Source organism: Verticillium alfalfae, genomic scaffold (genome assembly GCF_000150825.1).
Source record: "Verticillium alfalfae VaMs.102 supercont1.7 genomic scaffold, whole genome shotgun sequence".
NCBI classification, from domain to species: Eukaryota; Fungi; Ascomycota; class Sordariomycetes; order Glomerellales; family Plectosphaerellaceae; genus Verticillium; species Verticillium alfalfae.
Window position 1 is genome coordinate 69,270 of NW_003315032.1, and position 11,048 is coordinate 80,317.

The 11,048-nt window shown below is 54.9% G+C and overlaps 4 protein-coding genes across 4 annotated transcripts; all 4 read left to right on the forward strand.

Moving 5' to 3' along the window:
- Positions 1-95: 95 nt before the first annotated feature.
- Positions 96-1,547, forward strand: VDBG_05857 (nuclear transcription factor Y subunit B-3; the record flags this gene model as incomplete). Its single annotated transcript, XM_003003369.1, has 4 exons — positions 96-670; positions 984-1,094; positions 1,152-1,279; positions 1,332-1,547. The coding sequence occupies 4 exons, from the start codon at positions 511-513 to the stop codon at positions 1,545-1,547; spliced, it is 615 nt and encodes a 204-aa protein (XP_003003415.1).
- A 734-nt stretch (positions 1,548-2,281) lies between these two features.
- VDBG_05858 (RNA polymerase I-specific transcription initiation factor rrn3) lies at positions 2,282-4,682 on the forward strand (the record flags this gene model as incomplete). The annotated part of the gene is made up of 2 exons (XM_003003370.1): positions 2,282-4,350; positions 4,520-4,682. The coding sequence occupies 2 exons, from the start codon at positions 2,282-2,284 to the stop codon at positions 4,680-4,682; spliced, it is 2,232 nt and encodes a 743-aa protein (XP_003003416.1).
- Positions 4,683-6,309: 1,627 nt separating this feature from the next.
- Positions 6,310-8,485, forward strand: VDBG_05859 (septation protein SUN4; the record flags this gene model as incomplete). The annotated part of the gene is made up of 2 exons (XM_003003371.1): positions 6,310-7,794; positions 7,849-8,485. The coding sequence occupies 2 exons, from the start codon at positions 6,520-6,522 to the stop codon at positions 7,900-7,902; spliced, it is 1,329 nt and encodes a 442-aa protein (XP_003003417.1).
- Positions 8,486-8,882: 397 nt separating this feature from the next.
- On the forward strand, positions 8,883-10,835 carry VDBG_05860 (FMP42; the record flags this gene model as incomplete). The annotated part of the gene is made up of 2 exons (XM_003003372.1): positions 8,883-9,087; positions 9,186-10,835. 2 exons carry the CDS (start codon positions 8,883-8,885, stop codon positions 10,136-10,138), a joined length of 1,158 nt encoding a protein of 385 aa, XP_003003418.1.
- Positions 10,836-11,048: the final 213 nt, after the last annotated feature.

The window sequence follows — 11,048 nt, forward strand, 5'->3', positions numbered from 1 at the left end:
GTATACCACAGTCATCCCGTCTCGCAGGCAACAGCGCGATCCCCGGGTGTAACCCCGCGCAACTGCCCGAAGCCGCACCCATAGCACCCATTTGCCGACACCGCGCTCACGTCCACAGCCCACTCAACTGGTCTCAGCCTGTCAAGATTAATCTGTCACGCGGTCTGCCCACCTCCGCCTCGTCATCGCGCACCTGCTACCCCAGGTTTCCTGCGACCAAACCATACTTAGCGTCTGCCTTCCTTGGAAGATATCCTCCTGTGCCTTCACGCGTCCCCAGCGGCCTGTCACGATCCACGAGCACCATTCGCGATTCGTCACAACCCTAGCTCAAGATCTAAAGAGGGGCTAGCACCGTAGGATTTGACGCAGGTGTGCAGCTAAGCCGCAAAACTTGCAAGGCTTACCGTCTCCTGCAACGTGTCAAGGAACACATCATCCAGCCCGTTGTGCGATCCGCGAGACCCAAGTAATTACCAGGACGCCAGCAACCGCTGCAGGTAGCCAAATATGTCGGACTCCCCCCAATCTGCTTCGAAGGATGTCGACCAAGGTGTACCGTCACCCGACGAGGAAGGACAAATGAACGACCCCCAAGACCCACACTCTGGCGGGCTCACCTATGAGTTTGAGGTAAAAGAGCAAGACAGGTGGTTGCCCATAGCCAATGGTAAGTCTTCTGTCCCTGGTCTCCACGCGAGATGTGTATAGCTCTGGACAGCGCCAAACCAAGCATACCCATCTTTGCTGCCTTCCGTTCCTGTGAACGATCGATTCGAGTATCACTCTTTTCGCCACTTTTTTGAGCCCTTGGCCGGCTTTCGGCTCATCCCACGAGTAGCAAGAGGCTAGCCAGCGGCTCACGTCGGACTTGCCCATGTCTCGCGATTCGCCTCTCCAACTGCCGGATGCGCCGTGCATTTCTAGGAACGACGACGAGCGCTATGAGGAACTTGATGCTAATATTCGTAACTTTGCACCAGTCGCCCGAATCATGAAGAACGCTCTGCCTGAAAATGCCAAAATCGCAAAAGAGGCCAAAGAATGCATGCAAGAGTGTGTCAGCGAGTTCATCTCCTTCATCACCAGCGAAGGTAGGTCCTGCTTCTCTACCGGTGGCATGCAAAACAGACGACTGACCGATTACCCAGCTTCCGAGAAGTGTCACCAGGAGAAACGCAAGACAGTCAATGGTGAGGACATTTTGTTTGCCATGACATCGCTCGGCTTTGAAAATTATGCCGAGGCGCTCAAAATCTATCTCTCGAAGTATCGCGAAGTAAGTTTCAACGTGTGTTCCCGCCGATTTGTGACGTGCTAATCGATAAAAGCAACAATCTCAGACAAACAGAGGCGAGGGTGGACAGGGTGCACGCCCTAACAGTGCCTATGGCGGCCAGCCTCCCACAGGTGCTGGCAGCTTCCAGGCTGAGGCTTCCGGTAACATTTTGGGCGCGCAACCCGGAGAAGGCGGTGCGGATGCCTCAAACTACATGTATCCTCCGCAGTCCGGCCACAATGGTGCTGGAGCTGGCGAGAGCTACTAAGCTGTCTTTGTGTGGGGGTTTGTCAATGCTTGTGGACTATGAAGTCGGGTAAAATCAGTCCTTGACATGTGTCTGACTGTGTACAAGTGAACGGGGCAGCGAATGCTATCATGAGATATGTGCAACAGGCGTGTTTGGGGGATAGAAGCTATTCAGTGTGACACGGCGATGTCAACAATCAGGAGCAGTAGTGAGACGCTCGGTTGTGACAAGCGCAGAGACGCATTTGACAGACGTACATATGCTGGCTGGAGTTCCTAATCATCAGACATGTCTAAACAGGTCAAACGGCCCAGGTCGGGCATCACTTCCTCAGTCAAAACCTAGGCGCCTCGCTTCAACGGCATCTGATCACCTGCCAACGATATACCTTGCTCGGGCTATTCAGGAATGATTTCGTCAGAGGCTGAACAAACCACCAGTCTCGCACCTTGATATGGTAGTCCCGCCCATCCAGCTAATCTTAAGAGGCGGTACGACATGCATGAATGGCAAAATTCGTGCAAACCCCAATTTTTACTCTTTTTCAATTTGCTGGGGGGACGAGGGGGGCTGGCTCTCATGGAGATTGCGACGGCAATGTCTATATGAGAAGAAAAGGCCATCTTTGGTTCAAACGAGTCCTGACCTGACACCGGCGGATAGAATACCGATGTCAGAGACAATGCAGTCATCCGAACTCTTATCGATGAGCCAGGCAATGAGGGGTGGGTCCATACAGGAGCCACCTTGACATGGGATGGCCCGTGCCATGGTTTCGTCAGACCCTCGCCTTTCCTTCCCTCTTCCTTCCCCACCTGCAAGTCCTGCAAGTCGGGGGATGTCCGAAGAAAACCGAAAAAATCCCCAGACTTTCTTTCGGCGCCTCGTTCAAAGTGCACGAGAGATCGTTCGTTTGCCTTGCGCCAACCACATATTACCCTGATGGTATCATTCCGAATGAGCGACTCTCAGACTACCACGTTTTACATGGAAGATATCAGCCGTTCGTCCTAGATCCCTCGCCCGTCTCTCCAACCCGAGGGTCTGCACCCATCAGCCTAGCGCCTATCATGCGACCTTTCACCTCTATCGCGAGGCAACGGGCCGGCGCTCCCTCCACATCAGCGACCCCTACGAAGGGTATCCTTCGACCACCCTCTATTCTCGGACGTCGAAAGAGCGAACACGCTGGTCTCGATTCCGACCTGGCCGACCCACCATCGAGTCCCACCAAACGACGGAAGGTATTCATCGACGAGCTGAATAACAAGGTGATTGAGTTCGGTGATAGATCTCTCGATGAAGTCAACATGGAGGTTCGAAAAGCTCTAGAAGAGCATCTGATGGGCGAGGATAGCGACTATGACAACCTGAAGGAGATTTTCGCCAACGACAAGCGCAAGTCGCCGTCCGACTTGGGGGGCGACAGCGTCGTGAAGCCGCAAGAGCTTAAGCTGTACATCTTAGCTTTGACGAATTGTGTGCCACTGCTCAAGAACCGGGCTTGTAACGGACTTGTGCGCAATGTTCTCCAAGTGTCATGGCTCGGTCGAGATGAGAACTTTTACAAGGTCTACCTCCAGCTCATGGCGGCATTGGTCAGCGCTCAGGGCTCCTACCTATCCATTGTTCTGTCCACCATGATGGAAAAGTTCTCACACTCCAGTTCAGCCGACTGGAGCATACCCGAGTATCCTTCAGTAACGAGAGAAGCCATGCGTGAGAGATTGCACGGCGCCTTGCGGTATCTTCTCAAGATGTTCCCGGCTGCAACACCGGTTCTACGAACACTGATCAGTGCCAAATTCCCCTTTGCCGACGATCCTCAACGAGCCCACGTCGCATACGTTAAGAATCTTCTGGCGCTCAAGGAATACGCAACGGAACTCGATTTGGATATCGTTGATCTTATCCTGCAACGGCTGGTGGCTATCGACGTTCAGATGCAGGTCGACCTCGAAGATCTAGACGACGAACTGACGGCGTCAGTCGCATACGCTCTGGGCAAGTCATCAAACACTGGGTCTTGGGAGGGTGACGAGATGGACCTGGGCGAAGTCAAAGACGACGATGACGACGACGACGAGTCTGTCGATAGTGACGATTCAGATATTGATGATCAAGAGGCCAAGGCACGAACCGTCAAGAGCAATGTTGAGAAACTGGACGCCATCCTCGACACACTCTTTGAGTATTACACCCCGCACTTTGCCGACCCTGACTCGGACGACGCCTATTACGAATATGCTCTACTGGTCCAGTCATTCGGCAAGTTTGTGTTGCCGACGTATAAGTCAAGACATACCCAATTCTTGCTCTTCCACTTTGGGCAGCTCTCAGAAAGACTACGCGACACATTTGTGGGATCATTGATGCACATCTTCACCGAACAGAACCGACCAGCTTTCGTACGACAAGCCGCAGCCACATATCTTGCTGGGTTTGTGGCAAGGGGAGCTCACGTACCGGGAGACTTGGTTCGGACCATCTTCAATCTCTTACTGGCACGAATGAAGTCGTACAGGTTGAGGCACGATGCGCAGTCACGAGGGCCTGATATGAAGCGACACCAAATATACTACTCGATGGCACAGGCCATATTGTACGTATACTGCTTCCGTTGGAAGGATTTGGTCGTTTCAGTTCCAGAACACGTCGATCCGGAAGATGCATCGTCTTATCTAGGCCACGAGCTTGAGTGGATCCACGGCCTGAAGGAAGAGCTTGCGAGCCACGTATACTGCCGGATGAACCCTCTCAAGATCTGCTCGCCTGCTATAGTGGACGAGTTTGCCACCCTCGCGCACAAGCTGGGACTCATGTACATATTCCCCCCGCCTCGCGGAGAACCAACGCCTCCGACTCTCGCAGTTTGTTTCTGATACATACGGCAACGGAGGTGCGTTGCGAGACACGGGCGGTGCGCAAGGGGAAGAGGCCCACCAACTGGACCCATACTTCCCTTTCGATCCCTACCAACTGCCCGTCAGTAAACGTTGGGTCCATGGCGATTACGTGCAGTACGAGGCTGTGCCTGGGCTCAACATGACGGCGGAGAACGACAGCAGCGATGAAGAAGACGAGGACGACGAGCCGGATACGGATGTTGACGAAGATACGGCGACGGCCAGTGAAAACGAAGACGAGGACTGAGCGGCGACTTCAGCCAAGGGTCAGCGAATAAGATGAGGATAGGCGAGACAATTGCACCAGCACCAGCACGGGCAGGCAGGCGTTGTGTGGACCCGTACACCACACACAGGTCACTCGTCGTTCATGGCGTGGGCGACTGGCAGACCCCTCCCCAGCAAGGCGTTTCGGGGTTTGATAACTTAAGGCTATGGATGGTGATCATGGATGGAGCGTTGATTTGCAGCGAGTTCGGTCAAGATGGCGGCTTATTTACTTGGTTGTTTAGGTTGGCATGTGGTCATTAGCGTAAATTTGTCCGAAAAAGGTCTTTCATCACGATGAGTGCCGTCTTGGGATGGTGAAGTAACCGAGACTGTCGTGGCGCGAGAACAAAGCGGCAAACAGACCAGGTGCATCTGCGTCTGCGACACGGGCTACGCCGACAATGTGTTGATTTGTTTTGGTGTGCTGTAGAAAAGGAATGTTGTGTTGGAATGGTAATGAAGAAGGGCCTCATAGTAATGAGCCCGTCACGCGCGCCGACTCTCATGATGTATTCCTTGGCATGAAGCCCAACCGAGCCTTCTTTTTTCAAACATCGTGCGCATCCGCAAGACCAAGCGAACCTGAAGCTATCTGTAGATTAGGTGACGGCGAGAAGCGAAATGGTCTTGTCACTGCAGGCGGCGTCGGCGTCGTCTGTTTATGCGCTGTTAAGACGATCCATCCGGGATGTCACAATCCCCTTTCATCTGGACACCTCTTTGCAGTGTCAATAGCGGGGCGCAAGCGCAGCAGAGTGATTGGGGAATCTCGGGGCTTGGCGAGCACAGGCGGCAGCATGATTGGATAATGAATGTTGGCGCAGCTACAGAAACGCGAACGCGAGGTCCAATGATGGGGCCGTGCACCGATCTCCACCGGGAAAATACGCCATTTCAGGTCCAGTTTGTTTCAACTGTCGGGGGAAAAGCCAGGGGCCCGACACACTCGTCGGGACCCCAGTGAGGAAGATAAGAGAAGATGGGGAGGAAGGGGGGGGGGCCTTCGAAAGAGACGCCGACGGCATCTTCGAACGACAATGGTGGGGACGCGCAGACTCGCTACGCGACGGAAGATGAGGTAGAGCAGGAGGGTTGCGAGCGACTGTGGTATCGAGGTTCGCGGCTCGCCATTTCAAGATTGAAGTTGGATGATAGCGCAACGTTGACAAGGGGGTGGAAGGGGGGGATGGACCAAGCGCGTCGCCGGCGTACCTGCAGCAGCGGGCAGGCGGAGTGAGCAGGTGGGGTGGAGATGGCTCAGTGGCCGCGGCCTCCAAGACGCCGGGAAAGCAGCTCAATCTCCCTCGTCGGTGAGTCGATGGTTCTCCTGGCCCAGCCTGGTAAGAGTCTATGGCGATTGCAATGGCACGGGCCAGCCCCCTTCAAGGTCATGGTCAGGGATGTGCCATGGCAGCTCGGGGGGTGAAGGGGGAGCCTTGCTCGCCCGTCTGCCTCCTGCCTGGCTGGATTCGGGGCGCAAGGGGCGATTAGCCTGTCCTTCCCTCGTCGCGATCCATGTTTTCTCACCTGATCCCTCCACCCGGTCTCTACCCTGCTTCCTTCTCTTTCACTCCTTTTTCCCAACGAAGCCCTCAATCGTTTCCGTTCGTTGCGCCCCCATCTGCCCTCCGTCGCTTCCAACTCGAGAGTTCGCTCTCCATTACATTCTTTTGAAACCAGGGCCGGCGCACATTCACTCGTTATTCTATCGAATCAAGCAGCAAACTTAAACGGCACTCATCACCGCCCTGACAACTCACATACAAAACTACGTATCCAGGCGAGACTCCAAGGACAGACGACCGCCAGTCATCATGAAGTCCATCGTGCACCTCACCCTCGCGGCCACGCTTGCCGCCACTGTCGCTGCTCAGCCTCAGCATCATCACCAGCATCAGCAGCTTCACAAGAAGCACGTCGCGTCGCCTGTCGAGAAGCGTGAGCTTGATGCCGTCACCGTCTACGAGGTGGGCCCGACAGTGACCCTGTACGAGCTCGCTGGAGAGCACGTTGCGGCCGAAAAGGCCAAGGAGGGCATCGAGGACGGTCTCTATGTCGTCGTCGGCGAGAGCAAGCCCGAGTACACCCCGCCGCCGCCTCCCCCTCCCCCGTCCACTTCCGAGGTTCCCACCCCGACGCCTGTCATGGCGGCTCAGTTTTTCGAGTCCAAGGAGCTGTCCACCTCGACGCCACTGCCCGAGACGACCCCCGAGCCCACGCCTACCACGAGCTCGGTCGCCCCGCCTCCCACCACCACCGCCGTCAAGGTCGACAAGGGCAGCAGCAGCTCGGGCGGCCAGGGCATCAACTCCAAGTTCGACAGCGGCAAGGTCAAGTGCTCCCACTTCCCCTCCGACTACGGCGCGCTCGCCGTCGATTACCTGGGCACCGAGGGTTGGATCGGCGTCCAAAAGGTGCCCAAGTACTCGGTCGGCGATGCCTCCATCAGCTACATCGAGACGGCCGTCAAGGAGGGCTGCAGCCCTGGCTCCTTCTGCTCGTACGCCTGCCCCGTTGGGTACCAGAAGACCCAGTGGCCTTCGGCTCAGGGCGACACGCTTCAGTCTATTGGCGGCCTCTACTGCAACGCAGACGGTTATCTTGAGCTCAGCCGCCCTGAGTACGAGACTCTTTGCGAAAAGGGTGCCGGCGGTGTCTGGATCCAGAACGATCTTGACGAGACCTCGTGCGTCTGCCGCACCGACTACCCTGGCACCGAGTCCATGGTCATCCCGACCATTCCCCAGCCCGGCGAGAAGGTTGCCCTGACCAACCCCTCGGCCAACGATTACTACGTCTGGAACAACCTGCCCACCACTGCCCAGTACTACGTCAACAAGAAGGGCCTGCCCGTTGAGGACGCCTGCACCTGGAACAGCCCCGTCGATCCCAAGGGTGCCGGCAACTGGGCCCCCATCAACATCGGTACCGGCAAGGCCGCCGACGGCAACACGTACATCTCCATCTTCCCTAACTTGCCTACCAGCACGGCTCAGCTTGACTTCAACATTGAGATTATTGGTGATGTCAACACAAAGTGCGCTCTCATCGACGGCCAGTACACTGGTGGCGGTTCCACCGGCTGCACCGTAAGTGATCGTGTCTTGATTCTGTGTAGGACATGTCAAGCTAACCATTGACAGACAACACTGGCTGGCACCAAGGGCGAGGCCATCATCCGCTTCTACAAGAATTAAGCGGCGACGATGGTGTCAGCGACTTGGGATCGTCTTGCGTGGCCTTGGGAGGCGTGAACTGTTGATACCTTTGGACGATACCCTGGACTCCGGAGCGCACGGGACTGGCACCAGGGCGAACTTGACTGGCAACAGCCCAATCGTTTGGTCTCGCGCATTTTTACTTCACCTCATTCGGATCTGGCTGTGCATATGTTTCGTGAATTGGAAATGTTAGGTTGGAGAGACGACGGGTTGACGTAGCGGAAGACATCGGATCGGAGACAGAGAAAACAGACCAAGGTTATTCGGGAAGGCAAAAAAACGACAAGGACGTTTCCGGATAGTCAAACGTCTGTTGCTAGACAATTTCCTTTGTTTATTCTGCTTTTCTTACCTCGATCTTTGTGCATTTGGCTTGCGCGCTTGCGCTGCTTTGCTCTATGGCTGGCCGCGACAGGGTGCATTGGTGGACACCGACTCCCTTGTGGCGCTTATGTGCTGTGTATGGCATCGGAACAGATGATGCTTCGTCCGTGTATGTACTTTACTGCTTTGGCCGACCTATATAATTCCGATGTGCAATGCGATGACGTTCAATTTGCCTTATCTTGGTGGCTGATGCTGCCCATGAGAGAGGGGGGGCGGTGGAGTGGGGAGTGCGGCATTGACGGTACCTCGAAAGATAAGCAGGTCTCGTGCATGACTTTCGTAGTAGTGACGCCATCACCGTTGGCTGTATCTTTCTCTACCTCTTTCCTTTCCACTTCGGTCTATCCCTCTCGTCTACAATTCGTGTGTTTGGAATCGGCGATTGGGGTTCAAAGGGGTCTGCTGCACAAGTCTGAGCGCATCTCGCTGCGATTGAAACAGAACATTGGGTTGACCGTCGCTTCGGCACACCACAACTATATCAACAAACGTCAGATCCTCCGATTCCTTATCTTTCACCATCCTCGCCTGCACTCGGTTCAAAACACGACTGTGCGACTTCCCTCAAGATGTCGCTCCATCGTGTGGGGTCTCTCGAAACCTTCCAGATTTTGCCCCATGCCCCAGGTTCACGACGCGGTAGTGATGCCTCCAGTATACGTGCAAGGAAGCTGAGTTTCAATCCGCTGCCAGACGAATGGGATCCTCCGGCCTCCAAGTCCGATGTCGTACAAGCTGTGTCTGGCTTTGAGGTGCCGCAATGGAAACGGATCCGTAAGTGTCGCTATGCTTCTATGTTTTCCCTTTTACTGATTTCCGATATCGTCATGTAGTACAGATCGCTGTTACTGTAGTCTACTGCCTCTTCGCAGCCGGCGTTGTCTTTGGATATGCCGCACTGAAACCGGTGCTGAAAGCAGAGGGTGCCTACCGAGATGTTTGCTACGGCGATGAGCCTGGTCCAACGCACGGAGACACTTGTGTTGAGATACATTTGAACCTCATGTTCACTGTAGCTGCCGTTGCTACTAATGTAGCGGCGCTGCCTGTGGGCGCCATTCTCGACCACTACGGTCCGCGCGTGTGCGGTATTGCTGGTAGCATCTTCCTCGCATCTGGCTCTCTCCTCATGGCCTATGCCGACGAGGTCTCATTTGACGGATTTCTGTTGGGCTATCTGCTCCTCGCACTTGGAGGGCCCTTCACCTTCATCTCATCCTTCCAGCTCTCCAACGCATTTCCACGCCACTCTGGCCTTATCCTCGCCCTGCTGACGGGCGCCTTCGACTCATCCAGCGCCCTGTTCCTTGCCTACCGCCTCATTTTCCAGGCTACCGACGGGTCCTTTGGCTACCGCCAATTCTTCCTCGCCTACCTCGTCGTACCCGCTTTCATACTGGTCGTACAAATGACCCTGATGCCCAAACAGTCTTATAAGACAATGGGTGATCTTGCTGAGCAGGCAGACCAGATGGAAGCTGCCATTGAAAGAGATGACACTTTGGATGACCAGATCGACGAGAACACTGCTCTCCTCCGCGAGGAACAGCGCTCTCACCGCCAGACCGTTCTGGACGACACTCAGGAGTTGATCGGTCCCCAGGGCGCGGATGAACAGGCCCGGCGCGAGGAGAAGAAGAATTCCATATCTGGAGTCTGGGGCGTCATGCACGCCAACACATCTTTGCAACAGATTGCATCGCCCTGGTTCGTCCTCATCTGTCTCTTCACTGTCATTCAGATGACGCGCATCAACTACTTTGTCGCCACGATCCGAGCTCAGTACGAACCATCTTCGGCAATGTCGAGCAAGCCATGGAAGTGAACAACTTCTAGATGTCGCCTTGCCCGTGGCGAATCTTCTCGATCCCCTTCATCGGTCTATTCCTTGATCATACAAGTACCTTCATCGTCCTCGCCGTCCTCGTCACCATTGCAACTGCCATTGGGGTCCTGGGCATCCTACCTTACACGTGGGCTGCCTACACCGGCATCTGCCTCTTTGTACTATACCGCCCATTTTACTACACGGCCGTATCCGACTACAGCGCCAAGGTCTTTGGCTTCCGAACCTTCGGCACCGTCTATGGCACCATCATCTGCCTCTCTGGTTTACTGAATTTCTCCCAGTCGGGCCTGGACTATCTGTTTCACCAGACTTTCCAAGGGGATCCGGTGCCCGTCAACGTCATACTCTTGTCTGCTGGCTTTGCGGTCGGTATTTTGCTGGTTGGATTCGTGGGTGTCCGGACTAGAGGGTTGCGGCGCAAGGTACTGGAGATTGAGGCCGAAAATGCGGTACAGGGGCACTAGAAGTCGCCACACAAGCCTCACTCTTTGTGTCTAGTTGATTTCCCCTGGAAGGGGACGTGGGATTATTCTGAGCATTTCCATCATCAGTCTGAGTCTCTCATCAATATGGACCAACCATACGGGCGCTGTAGGCTGCCAAGTTGATTAGTGGCATTCAACGATGGCGGCAGGGTGGCAACCGACAAATCGCATCGAAACAAATGCCCGCAATGGTTTAGACGTGTACCTGGCCTACCCTCGAAACTCAAGTGACCGTCAAGTCAGCGTCAGTGCATTCAACTTTATCTAATCTCTGTGAAGCGATGTTGCCTCGGTGAGATGAGGGGGAAATGATCTTGGTTGAGAGGAAGTCATAGTGTATTCGAAATCATGGGTCCTCAAACTCCGTATCTGGCTTGTCAAAGTACAACGTATCATCCTGA